The following is a 15019-nucleotide window of genomic DNA, read 5'->3' on the forward strand; positions in this document are numbered from 1 at the left end:
TAGCCCATGAGATAATGAGGTAGGGTGGCATTATTGATAAACACTTAAAAAATCTACCTACAGTTTGTCGTGTAAATTATTACTTATTACTAATAAACATTTAAAAAATCAATCTACAGTTTGTCGTGTACTAATAAACACTTAAAAATAAATACTAATAAACATTTAAAAAAACCTGCCTATGATGTGTCATGTAAGTTATTACTAATAAGCACTTAAAAAATCTACCTACAGTTTGTTGCGTAAGTAATCTATACTAATAAACACTTAAAAATCTACTTACAATTTGTCATGTAAGTTATCACTTATAAACAGTTAAAGCTCTACCTACAGTATGTTGGGTAAGTTATTACTAGTAAACACTTAAAAATAAACATTAATACATTTTGAATCAAACTTCGATGTGGACACCATGAAATCTCTCTTGAGATAATCTCCTTACAGCACGAAGCAATTCTGTATGCAAGTATCTTGCAAGGGTACAACTCAAACTGATACCTGACGTGACCTTCAGCACAGTGAAGGCAGGAGACTTAGCAGCTGGTTCCGCTGACTAGGCATAGGCCATGAAAGTGGGCATGCGAAGGATTGTTCATCCAATAGTAATAGTAATTTGTTTTCCATTACACGGGTACAGTGTGTGGACATTATTATTATTATTATTATTATTGTTGTTGTTGTTATTATGCATCTTATCTAGTAGAATCAATATTTACAATACAGTTGACTATTTGCAGCATATTATATTATAACAAAGCACATTATACAACATTTCAAACAGTAAAATTTACTGTGAGAGTATACAAAACTAGGCAAAAGTAGAAATGACAGAATATGAATGTATTAGAAATATTTAAGTAACGTAATTATGTCATTAGTAGGATCCTTACTTTTACATTACATGAAACAGTAAAATATATACAAGTATATAAGGGTAATGTATGTGAAGTAAAAAAGAAAATGGAATAATAATATTAGGAAAAATAAATGTTTGTTGCAATACAATAATTAACTCTCTTAAGGGATTATAATTTTTGTTTAATGAGGATTGGGATTTCGTACTAAACATTCCTCCATATAACATTAGGATTAAATAAATAAATTGTAATATGTATTGTGTACTAGTTATATTTTGGATGTATCACCTTTTTTTTCCCCCCAGAACTTACTTTTGTTTCCTATGTTATGTTAAAGTTGGAACCACTAAACCATCAGAGATGGCATCAGTGTACGGAATTCCGCTGGTTGAAGCTCTGAAGTTGTTGCGAGTCATTGCCAGTAGTTCTCGCAACATGGCCTCAGATCTTGTCCATAAGTTTGGAGTGATGGATTCTGTCATCACTTATATCAGTATTGATCCAAGGTAACTGCTGAACACACTAATGACATTATAAGTAAATGTTCCTTAGTGAATGTGAATGTAACAGAACATTTAATACAAAACTTTTTCTTTCTGTAATTGAGGCATTCCCTCAAATAACAACTTAGAGAATGCTTCAGTTGTATAATATAGAGGCTTTCTTGACTAAGGAATTTGACCTGGCATTATCACTGTTTAACATATCAGGTTATTTCAGAGTGGTATTAGGGTTTATTTGGTGGTAGTCTAATGTAAGAAATTCAGAGTCCTGATCTTGGCAGGAGAATACCAATTTAGAGACCTTTGTCTTATATCTTGTCATGTCCAAATAAAAATGCTGCTATTGTAATACAGGGCAATTACAAATTATTCATCAGGTTTTAAGTCAAATATTTGCGAAAACTATAGATGCAATATGTTTGTGCTAATCATGAATCGAAAGAAAAACTCTGAAAGTTTACTTTTCCATTGTTGTAACTCTGGTGTGTGTGTGTAGACAGACAGCAACACAAACAAAGTTTTCAAAATGGTGTCTATGCAGCAGAAATCATCTGCAGTTTTGGAATATGAGAAGTCATTTTCCTTTGTTACCGTACAGCATGTATTCTAGAGACAATACCCTAGAACTTCACCGCCAGGTCACCAAAGCAATCTGTGATGGCATCGTCAATTTAAGGAAATTGGTACTATGAGTAAAGGTAAAAGCAGTGGACGCCCAAGTGTTTCTAATGAAGCAGTGGAGCACGTGACGATGAGTTCGGAACTTGATTGATATTCCACAACCGACTGTATAGAAAATTTTACGAACCCGATTGCAAGTGAAACTACATTTATACAGTCCGTCAGTGTAAAATTCTCTAGAGATAAAATAATCCCTCTTGGATCTTTGGGCAGGGACTGCATTGAAGAAGACTAGAAATCGTATAGATATTGGATCACCAGAATTAATACTGTTCAGAAGAAAGCTCATTTGAAAATTCTAAAATTTTTGCCAGTAGAAGTTTTGGTTGGAAGCATAATTATGTATGATTAATTTTAATTAATTTCTTTGGAGGATGAAAGGTAGATCATCTCCATATGGTGTCTTCTGGTTAAAATCAAAAGACCTACTACAGCAGGCAAAATCCTAGTTTTTTACCAGAACAACATTTATACATTTCCGTATATTATTGTTCACCAGGACTGGAAAACCGCCACTCTCAGAGAGCTTAGCTTCTCCCACTACAGTTGCTGTTGTACATAGATACTCATGCTGCCTGCAGTGGCGTATACTGGTTAAAGGGTTTGGGCTACCGCTGACCCTATTATTACACAAAATATATCTAACAATTACTTTAATTTTAATTACTATGGTAAAACTAATAATACAAAATTATTACATTATGTTATATTATAAACTTTTTCTTTTGTAATTTCCTTGGGCTACCGCTGGTAGCCCCAGTAGCCCGCAAAATACGCCCCTGGCTGACTGCTGTCTTTACAATACGAGTTTTCCACCCCTGTTGTATACTCATGGAAAGAAAAAATGACCAGTTTAGGGTCCTCTTCATAGTGACCATGTAGTACAGCTGTACAAAAATTTCCGTGTTTGAATCCTCCTCATTGCTTGATTTTTTAAAATATAAGTTTGTATTTAGTTTCACATTATATTAATTTTATTCCACTATTGCAGTTGTGATATTTTGCTCAGTTGTGATATTAATATGACAGATTACTGACATATCCACTCATAATATATTGTATACAATCTCGCATTTGACTGACACTCCAGCATTGTGCTTCGGAGTGACCCATTTTGTTTTATGGTGCATTTGTTGCTGTTATCAATCAGCAGTTTTTTTTGACACTCAACGAGATTTTAACTTTGATAAAAGGACTTGCACTATTAAAATCCATCTCTGTAGAAGAATAACATAGGTGTATACTTAAATGATAACGTAATCAAATAAAGATGACAAAATTACTTCGAAATGACAATGTTATTTTACTTTAACCTGCAGCATGTCTGCAGTGCAATTGCAATAACATATGACGATCTTGCTTTTGTATTTTTAACATTTATTGGTCTCTATTCTATTGTGATGTGAGAGTATTTGAGATTGAATATTCTGTATTTTTAGGACAAAAATAAGTTTTCCAATTTTTATAAGATGAATGTTTTAGCTTGCATAGTTCAAATGTCGATGCTAGGTCAGATAAAAAAAGTTCTAGGGTAGGCAGCAGCTGTTCTGGCCTCCCTCTGATTTAGCACATAGTGTTTCTTGATGAAAAATACAATGAAAATTGTAGGATTTTTCAGATCTCACTTACTCTTGAAGATAGCTTTTCACTCTGCTAATTAAATCTTTTATGTTGTTAATCATTGCTCGTGCTACGGTATTTATATAACTAAAATTGGGAAGCTCATGAGGGGACTCAATTTCCACAGCTTTTGTCAGATGTAGTTTTTAAAAATTCACCCTCTTCACCTCTTGCAAATGTTTGAGGGACCAAGCACTCTCCCATGCTATTATTTAGCTAGTATATTTAATTTTGTATTTGCAATCATCAATTTTTGGAACTTGTTGTTAGCATCCAATTCTTGTAATAATGTTGCACATAATAACAACACTAACAATAACAAAATATTTTTTTGTGCAGAGCGTATCTTTCATTTCACCATAAGAAGCATGACATCAAATGTAATGCTTTTGTGTGAGAGAAAAGTTCGGGGCAGAAGAAGATATCAGATGATTGACATTATTAAGATATATGTATTGTATGTGGAGATTAAGAATAAGGCGGAAAATAGGAAATGTTGGAGAATGCTGGGTTTGCAGTGAAGGACCTTCTCTTTTTCAGAAAATGAATTAATAAATTGCCTCTAAAAACACCAAGTAATGCTTTTGAGCAAATTAGGCATTTCACATTCTCTCTTTCAACACAGCAAAAAAAAAAAAAAAAAAAAAAAAACCTTGCTTACATTCCACACAGAACCTCTGTTTTCCAGAACTTGATGTGATTGTTTAGACAATAGAAGTCTCCAAAGTCCATCTGTTTGCCAGGATCTAGATGTCTGTTAATTAGAAGGTGATTTTTATTCATGTGGTGTAATCGGAAATAAAATAAACATTCAGTTGTGTAAAGTTAATTTATCCTGTTTAAGTGAACTGCATCTATTATGCATTAGATAAATTATGAGAATATATTTCCATTGATCAGCCCATAGTCCCAGAAGAACATTGCAAGTCTACTGTAGCAAAATTAAACTTGAATATTTACTTCACCATTTGTTGTGTAAAAAAATGTGTCAATGAAAACTTTCTACTGATTTGTGAAGGTCTTTCTTAGACAACTAGCATTGATCATTACGATTTTTGGATTGTATGATGAGTTGATGACATACATCTTATTCTCAAATAGCTGAGTGTTCGAAGCCATCTAACTATATTTGCGTTTATTTTTTGTAGTGCAAGATGTAATAATGGTAAGCTTATGTTAGGGAAGAAAAAATTGTGAATGCAATGTTTTCTAATGTCGAACACCGGGCAGTAAAGCCATTTGTCCTCTTGCAATATATTTCGTAGATGGTTTCCTTCTGGAAGGTTGAACATCTGGCAAAATGCTCCCAATCCCTCTCTTTATTTAGCTCTCACAATGGATATATGGTTGACTGGAGGATTCCTCTTCTGTGTAAATGTTCTGCCATCAGTCATGGCCTGTAATTAATCTGAAGGCTGCAATTGCTGATTTTCTGGGTGCATCCGGTATTATGTTTGGGTTGTGGCTTACTTCTTTAGAGGTCTCTGCTTAGTGTGTTTTGTGTTTTTGTCTGATGTACTAGGGCATTCGATAAGTAATGGCAACAATGCTGTAAATCAATGCTCCTGGCGGTGACAATTGAAATCTTGTACTACATAATAGAACAGCTATTGTTCATAAATTTGCAATATTGAAAATCTCGAAGTAGCCATATATTGTAAATACAGTGGCTGTTTTTGATTTGTAGTAAACAGTACAGTCCTAAAGGTATGAACGAAGGTGCTTCATAAAAATCCAAGTTACAAGATAAGAACATGCAACTCATTGCTTTAGGACATTGCAGGAAGCCTGTGAGAGAGAAGTAGGTTACTACCATACTGAACTATTGCAAGTTGGGTGAAAGCGAGGCATTCGCTTTCAGTCAGGAGTTGACATCCAAAGAGCTTGAGATTGATCAGTGAGAGAGATATCCAGAAATGCTGATGCAGATGAAGTCTGCTGTCTTCCAAAAATTTGGCAACATATTGTTGACATGACAGGAGACTGTATTTGAAGTATGTAATGACAAAAGTAACCTAAATAAATTTAGTGTGAAACAGTAACTATATTGCCATTACTTTTCGAATGCCCTAGTATTAGGGAAGAAAATTGTGAATGTAATGTATAGTTGTAAGGATGAACTCTGAGCTTCCCTTTTTTGAATTACATGAGATGAGTTATGTATAATTCCGTTATATTGGCATTTCATTAACATTGATTATTGTTGTAGGGAATGTGGATTGCCCAAGCAGGAGGCAGTGCGGCTCAGTTTTGAGAGCTTTTATCTGTGGAACACACTGTTGGCATACAACCTTGCCACCACACACTTTACGTAAGTTAGTCGACCTCAGAAAAGTGCAATAGGATATAATTGAATGTGAAAGTGAGTCTGATGCTATCTCTTTAACATAACAAGAACGGAATTAATTAAACAGCCTGATATCTTAATCAGTTTTAAAAACTTATTCAGAATTGTGGCATTCTCTACTCTAAGATTAAATTTACGATATCAGACATATGATGGCTTCTAGAAGTTCATAAATTACACTCATAGATCATGCCAGACAGCCTTTGTCTGTACTTGACAGAGATATTGTTGATTGAAGAGATACCTGTATGTAGTGGCATGAAATTACCAGCATTCATTGTTTTGTATTTATAGCAAAAATGTTTTTAAAAATAGCATTTTATAGCATTAATTATTTGAAGAAAATAGTGTTCATTAGCTAAAACTTATTTTGCTGCTTTATATATTTGAGAGAGGCAAATAAATACACGGTAATGGACATACTTGATCAGTACAAATCAAGCTTTCAGGAATAACTCCCTGTAAAGTTAATTTGAATAATTTCGAGGGAAAAATTGTTCCGGGGCCGGGTATCGAACCCAGGACCTTTGGTTAAACGTACCAATGCTCTCCCAACTGAACTACCTGGAAAATTTCGAGGGAAAAATTGTTCCCTCGAAATTATTCAAATTAACTTTACAGGGAGTTATTCCTTAAAGCTTGATTTGTATAATACATGTTACTGTACGTAACAGAAAACCACAATTTAAGTCACACAGAGTTAGTGTGCACTCAAGATTGGTTGCTTGACGGTTGTCAGCCCACTTTGCGGTCTGTGGATATAGAGGGAAAAATTGGATCGGTGTCGGGTAGAGTTCCCGGGTAGCTCAGTTGGGAGAGCGTTGGTACGTTTAACCAAAGGTCCCGGGTTCGATACCCGGCCCCGGAACAATTTTTCCCTCGAAATTATTCAAATTAACTTTACAGGGAGTTATTCCTGAAAGTTTGATTTGTATAATACATGTCACTGTACGTAACAGAAAACCACAATTTAAGTCACACAGAGTTAGTGTGCACTCAAGGTTGGTTGCTTGACGGTTGTCAGCCCACTTTGAGGTCTGTGGATATAGTGGGAAAAATTGGATCGGTGTCGGGTAGAGTTCCCGGGTAGCTCAGTTGGGAGAGTGTTGGTACGTTTAACCAAAGGTCCCGGGTTCGATACCCGGCCCCGGAACAATTTTTCCCTCGAAATTATTCAAATTAACTTTACAGGGAGTTATTCCTGAAAGTTTGATTTGTATAATACACATCACTGTACGTAACAGAAAACCACAATTTAAGTCACACAGAGTTAGTGTGCACTCAAGGTTGGTTGCTTGACTGTTGTCAGCCCACTTTGAGGTCTGTGGATATAGAGGGAAAAATTGGATCAGTGTCGGGTAGAGTTCCCAGGTAGTTTAATTGGGAGAGCGTTGGTACGTTTAACCAAAGGTCCCGGGTTCGATACCCGGCCCCGGAACAATTTTTCCCTCGAAATTATTCATACTTGATCGGTGTCACAATGTTCAGTTAAATAATTATAGTTTCAATTATGTTGCCAAAAGAGACAAAAACAAACAAAAAAAAAATCATGAAACTTTCCAAAAAAAAAAGTACAGTTATATGCTAACAATGACTCATTTTGCCATACCAGTATAACACTGACTGCAAGTTCCTATTTAAATTCAACGGCAACCAGCAATTGTAATTTAAAAGTCAACAGTCGAAATATTACAAACAGCTGAAGACAGTGGGAAGAACTCTTTATGCAACATGACAGTGCTGTTGAGATAATCCCTGGTTTATGTTGACATAATGTTAGATTTGCCATATTTTGAGGATCTATAAAGAGGACACATTTGCAAACATCTATAGAGGATTCCAGCTTAAGAAAAAAGCATTGGTCTTATGGGTTTTGTCTAGTATACTGTTGCTGCAAGATGCCTCCGTTAGAAGAAATAGTGAGATATAGTATCTCTGTCTCACTCTCTTCCTAAACATACGTGTTCTCGCAAGTTTATCGCACAGGATAGGCATGTTGAATCTACTCAAATGATAAAAAAAAAAAAACCTATTAATGCGATAATGATTCCTGCAAAAACATATACATTAACTAGACTTCGGACATTTAGGCCATAACCAACTTTTAGACACTGCAACCAGGCTCTAGATTAATAAAAGCATTGAAATACAATTTTAGGCACATAAAAATACAATTTCAGGCAGCTAAATGTTTTACCTACTCAAACTACAATAACTATAATGATGAAAATAATTAGTGAATATTTAATATTACAATATAAAGTGACAAAGACAGTAGAAATATTATTGTGGTTAGGAACTTTATTCTTATCATGTCTTAAATTATGAATAATTAACTTACTATTAATGAATTCATTAGCCTCATTGCTCTCTATGGCTGCTGATACATGGATCTCAATATTACAGTCAACAACTAATTAATTTCCTATTAATACATTCATAATTGACTTTGCATGACATAATGATTATCTAGGTCTAAATTTTGTTTTGAGACTTTGCTTTTTTGTTAGAACCACTTTATAAACACAAAATTATCTTTCCGGCCTACACTGCTCAACTGCAACTATCTGCTCAAGTACTCAATAAAACCATTTACTTTCCGGGAATTTCTTCATTCCTTCAACCAAACTATTATTATATCTTTGAGTCTAAACTTTACTTTCAATTGCTGCACTAAAAATAGGCCTACCTCGCCTGTGATGTAGTGGTTAGCCTCTCTGCCTTCCACTGTTACATGCAGCACACATTTTTCCGTTTTTAAACTGTTAAGAAATGCTTATAATACAGATTTAATATTATATGCAGCACACATTTTCCGTTGTTAACTTCACACTATAATCAAACAATAACTTAAGTTACATACCTAATGCCTTGATTGTTTTGTTGATAGTTAAATATTGTGCACTTTATATAATAAATGCAGACAATATTGTACGTGTTTTAACAGTGTGAAATCTTTGCCTCAACTATACCACCCCTACTTGTCTGTTAAACTTCTACAGCAAGGCTGTTTGGCAAGAAAGTGGTTGGCTATTCCACCAATTTAGCTGTTATCCCGTTATTCGCAAATTAAATATATGATAATTTTAGAGGTATAACAATATTTTAGGACATGAAATCGATCTAGTTCTCCATGAAATTTTATTTAGTGAATTAAAGGAAACTAATTAATTCCCAATTCTCAAGAAAAGATTTATAAATAGCTGATGGAACAGTCCTCCACATGGTCAATGCTTTTTCTTAAAGTGAAATCCTCTCACTTCTAACAATGAATCATGATGACAACTCTCCTTTTAAATAACCCTTACTAGATGCAGGCTATAGAACTGTTGTTGCTAGTAGCAGTGTTCTTAATTTTCAACAACAAAATAATACAGTGTAACTTCTTCTTTTATACATTTCACACTTATAAGTTTTCTTCTGAAATCCTGGCAAATTTTCTATATTCTCCATGTTAATTTATTTTGGCTATGCGTTTTTACACTTATACGAACATATTTTAAACCCCAGGAGATATGAAACTTCATTTATACATTCTAAATCAATTTTGTTCATAGGTTTGCCGTGAAAATGTAAGAATGCGAAAATACAGTATATATTCATTGTTAAGATGTGATCCATTTTGAAATCTGTAGAAATTCGAAGGTGCACATCATTTCGTCCAGCTATCTTGTGTCCTTTAATGATGCTGGTAGTATTTTAGAAACAGTGAAACATTTTGTAATATACCATGATGTAACTGAACGAATTATGGAACAGTTATTACAATTTGAGGACGTGGTTTATTCCTTAAGAAAAAGCAATCTGAAATACCTGATTTCTTGTAAAATAATCACATGTTATTAAATGAAGATTACACTGGAAGAACAAAGTAAGTCGTCTTAAAATTTTCTGGGTAGGAGTTCGAAATATAATATAATCAGCTGGCTTTGGTTCTAAACAAGCTAAGATTTCCTACAAATAATATTACATTATTCAAGAGTATGTGTTATAATTTTGAGTACTGTAGTATAGACTCAAAGATGGCTTTACTGTAAAATTCCAAATTTCTCTTGTGAAAATTTTACTAAATTGACTTAACTCGTTCACTCCACTTAGTCTTCAAATGCTATTTCTGTTCAGATCCCCACAAAAACGAATAAATGAAGTTTTACTACAATAATACAAATGATACAATAGCTCAGCTGGTTATAATCAAATTTTTAATAAGTACCGGTAACTAATAAAATTGTAAAAATAAATGTGCTCAAACTTCATGATAGCTTCACTGCGTTGACATATTCAGATGTTGAAAGAGGTTTTTTGCTGGACATCCATGAATCAGCATTGTGTCACTCAGCATACAGTACATAATCATTCCTTTTCCTTTATGCTGCAGTTGACACCAAACTTGAAATCTTAAAATGACTTGTTTTAACAGATGATTTTGTGATGAAAGTTTGCCATTATCCATCTAATTATGTTTCTTCTAGGTAAAAATTTTTTTTATACATGTTTGCTAGATATTCCTGATACAAGACTTCTGCATTAAAATTATGTGACATTTTACTAAAATAATCACGAAATTTGTATAGTAGGTAAGGACAACAGTTAGACTGAAATTAAGTCTTAAAATTTGACATTAGAATTCACGAATGTTGATGAAATGAAAATAAAATATTTGGAAATTTTATTGTTAATTATGCTGGTGAAACCAGTCACAAATTTTCCATATCATTGTACTATTATTGGGTATTGTTGAAATAGGCATGTATGAGTAAAGATGCACGCAAAAACAATTTAAATACAACTACATATATATATATATATATATATATATATATATATAAAATCTCAGTGACTAGATGATTTTTTTTTAATTCCTGTGTTATTATTTTCGTTATATAGAGTAATATAAAATGGTGTGAGCAGTCCTTGATTATAAACACTAATACATTAGTTATCTGTCTGTACCGCACTGTAAATCTAACAGCTAACTTGATAATAGGTAATTTTTTGTTGTCATATGCATTATGAAGCTTTACGTGTTTCGTCTAACTTTTTCAACAAAATATTAATTTATTTGCCTGCAGTAAATGCATTTCCCGGCATTAATTTTCTTTACATAATTATTAATCAGGCCTTATAATAATAATACTTACTTACAGATGGCTTTTAAAGAACCCGCAGGTTCATTGCCGCCCTCACATAAGCCCGCCATCGGTCCCTATCCTGTGCAAAATTAATCCAGTCTCTATCGTCATGTCCCACCTTCCTCAAATCCATTTTAATATTATCTTCCCATCTACGTCTTGGCCTCCCCAAAGGTCTTTTTCCTCTTGGCCTCCCAACTAACACTCTATATGGATTTCTGGATTCGCCCATATGTGCCACATGCCCTGCCCATCTCAAACTTCTGGATTTAATGTTCCTAATTATGCCAGGTGAAAAATACAATGCATGCAGTTCTGTGTTGTGTAACTTTCTTCATTCTCCTGTAACTTCATTCCTTTTAGCCCCAAATATTTTCCTAAGAACCTTATTCTCAAACACCCTTAATCTCTGTTCCTCTCTCAAAGTGAGAATCCAAGTTTCACAACCATACAGAACAACCGGTAATATAACTGTTTTATAAATTCTAACTTTCAGATTTTTTGACAGCAGACTAGATGACAAAAGCTTCTCAACCGAATAATAACAGGTATTTCCCATATTTATTCTGCGTTTAATTTCCTCCCGAGTGTCATTTATATTTGTTACTATTGCTCCAAGATATTTGAATTTTTCCACCTCTTTGAAAGATAAATTTTCAATTTTTATATTTCCATTTCGTACAATATTCTGGTCACAAGACATAATCATATACTTTGTCTTTTCAGTGCTTACTTCCAAACCTATCGCTTTACTTGCTTTAAGTAAAATTTCCGTGTTTTCCCTAATTGTTTGAGGATTTTCTCCAAACATATTCACTTCATCCGCATAAACAAGAAGCTGATGTAACCCATTCAATTCTAAACCCTCTGTGTTAGCTTGAACTTTTCCAATGACATATTCTAGAGCGAAGTTAAAAAGTAAAGGTGATAGTGCATCTCCTTGCTTTAGCCTGCAATGAATTGGAAATGCATCAGATAGAAACTGGCCTATACAGACTCTGCTGTAAGTTTCATTGAGGCACATTTTAATTAATCGAACTAGTTTCTTGGGAATACCAAATTCAATAAGAATGTTATATAAAACTTCTCTCTTAATGAGTCATATGCCTTTTTGGCCTTATAATAATAATAATAATAATAATAATAATAATAATACAAATAATAATAATAATAATAATAATAATAATAATAATAATAATAATAATAATAATAATAATAAAAAAAAGTTACAGGTATACCTAAGACAAAATCTAAACAGAAAAATATGCATAAGCCAGAAGATTATCGAACTTAAATAGGCTACTTACTTAAGCTAGATGACAAATTGAATTACATGATTACTTAATAAACTAGTTACAATTGTGAATTATGAGACTATCATAAGAAAATATGACAGACTTATTATGGTCTCAATAGTGGTACAATTTGGAGTGCTGTTTTGCTGCATAGTCCACTGGCCATTTCATGAAATAAATGTTCTTCTTGTCACAAAGTGACCTCTTGACAATCTCCCCCCCCCCCCCGCCTCCTGTCCCCAATACACTATTAGAGGTATACAGCAAGAGAGCTTCTTAATATCACTGATTTTCCGTTAAATGAGAAAATATTTTGTAATTTTTCTTGAAGTCTTACCTATAAAAATAATCCTAATGATTTGCAGAGATCTGTATCCTGTGCTGATGAGATTGCTGCAGTTCCATCTATCAGCCACATCAGCTGCTGATGTCTCTTCCATATTCGGCCATGAGCATGGTGCAGCAGTTATGTCACTACTAATGGAGGCATTTGTTGATGCAGATGCACAGTCAAAGAGAGTAGCAAGTCAAAAAGTAGCGAATATTCCAGAACGCATGCCAGTTACGCTGACATACGAACATTTCTCAGGTTTCACTCATCTTCTGGAACTGTGTCTGAAGAAGTGGTTGAGTCAGTTGACTCGAGCTGAGGAGATTACAGTAAGTGTCAAGCAGATGCTGAGGGGTGGGGTTTTCTTGGGATTCTCCTGTTTCCTCTCTCACTATATCATCATTCCGCCAACACTCCACAGTTATCCTTTAGTCTGAGGTTCCAAGTCAGACCTACAAAACAAATAATAAAAAAATGGCTAGAAAGATGATAAAGTGTTACATATAATGTTTAATAAACATAATTACATAGGTAAGAGCATCTGATGGTATTAATGATGTGAGTCGAAACACACCTTCTTCAACAGTATGTTGAAAGTTGTTACAACTTTAAATAACTTTTGTTAAATAATAAAATTAAGAGGCGGAGATGATGATGATGATGACGACGACGACGACGACAACAACAACAAAACAAAACGAAATATCGTATTCAACATCCATCTACATCACTGTGACTAAAAGAAAGAAAGAAAGAAAGAAAGAAAAAGAAAAGTATGCATGTATGTATCCAATGCCTACCCACTTCACTTTACGTGATTTGGGTTCTGCATATTTCGGATAAATGACAGGATTGTGACCCATTTTCCAGTTGTACACCACTTCGACATGCCACACTGTAAAGTTATATAAAACAATTTAGAGTTATCTTCTAATTTCACTTCTGAAGAAGATAGCCATACTAGAGACAGAAAGATGAAAGCACATGAACATCTTGGAAGAACCAAGGGATTAAATCTAGCAGCATGGTAGAGTTACTGTGGCAATTAAAATAGAAGCAAGGGTGAAGATTGGCTATTCATAACTTGCACATGTTCTACATCCACATACTCTGCAATTGTCAGAAGTCATCTCTGACTGACTCCAGTGAGGTATCTTGATAGGAGTCACTTGTTCTGTTTCAGTTTTCTGCATTGAAACTGGTGACAGCCACTTTGAATTGTTTGGCTGTGCAATATTCCAAGTCCAGCAGCCAGGTAAGACATGTTTAATTATAATGAATTGACAGTGTAAGAGAAGTATTGTGTAATTGTGGCCCTGCCATGACTCGGTCACTTTCTCACAACTTTTTGGCAGAGTTGCTAAAATTTGATCTCGGTACTCTTTCCAGCGAAAGAATAAAGTGATGCAAAACGAATATTTACAAACTGGAATGTATCATAACCATGGTAAGTAGTCAATCAGAAATCTCAAAACCATTTGCATGTGTTTACATCACTTTATTCGTTGAACAGACTTTCTTAGATTTTATGCTGCTGTATGGACGAAGTAGCTGGTTTTCTGTGAGTACTTCATTCTACTATTGTTTCGTCGATTCTGTGATTCTGGTAGTCTCTGTAATTTAAAAAGTTTGTTAAATAGCCCCTCCCTATTTTTTTAAATATGCTTAAATAAAGGAGACATGTACCCATAAAATTTACGTACATTAAAACAAATATGTTGTAAAGGACTGCAAAACAGAAAGAATTCATTTTGCTATCTTACACAGCAGAGAACTTCCCTGACAGGTTTAATGTTTAGAGGGGCAAAGGGTGGGTGTTCTTGGCATACATGGCTAGGCTGGTACTTATTGACTGCTGATAAGACTGACCAATAACGTTCCAGATTATCTAATATCAAAGTAATAAACATCTAACCTTCATGTCCAGTTCTTATGCCTACTGGTACTTCAATGTTGAGATAATTTTTAAGCATAGTTTTGTGACTCTTCTTCTCTTCGTATAAGTCAAATATATGTGTTTTCGTGGTATTTGATAGATTCAAGTGTTTATTTTATAATTATGTTGGGTCCATTAATAATTTTTGATTCCATAAGGAGAATGTTTTTCGTTTTTGGTAGTATAGCTTAGTTGTGAAATGTATTTTGTAACGGCTCACAAGCAAACATTTTGATGGGGGCAGATAAAAAAGTTAAATTCTTTTCTTCCACCATGTTAATAATGTCAAAAGAAGTGCTTACACAAATTTTAGCCAC

General features: G+C 34.0%; 1 protein-coding gene across 2 annotated transcripts in view; it reads left to right on the forward strand.

Annotated features, from left to right (window-relative positions):
• Positions 1-15019, forward strand: part of LOC138701622 (RNA polymerase II-associated protein 1-like) — a 94170-nt gene that overhangs the window by 50876 nt on the left and 28275 nt on the right. For both annotated transcript variants that reach the window (XM_069828699.1, XM_069828700.1), the window contains 4 exons: positions 1195-1363; positions 5871-5972; positions 12801-13095; positions 13950-14021. In XM_069828699.1, the coding sequence (XP_069684800.1) occupies positions 1195-1363; positions 5871-5972; positions 12801-13095; positions 13950-14021 (638 nt within the window). The remainder of the gene's footprint in view (positions 1-1194; positions 1364-5870; positions 5973-12800; positions 13096-13949; positions 14022-15019) is intronic.

This window comes from Periplaneta americana, chromosome 6, assembly GCF_040183065.1.
Source record: "Periplaneta americana isolate PAMFEO1 chromosome 6, P.americana_PAMFEO1_priV1, whole genome shotgun sequence".
Classification (NCBI taxonomy): domain Eukaryota; kingdom Metazoa; phylum Arthropoda; class Insecta; order Blattodea; family Blattidae; genus Periplaneta; species Periplaneta americana.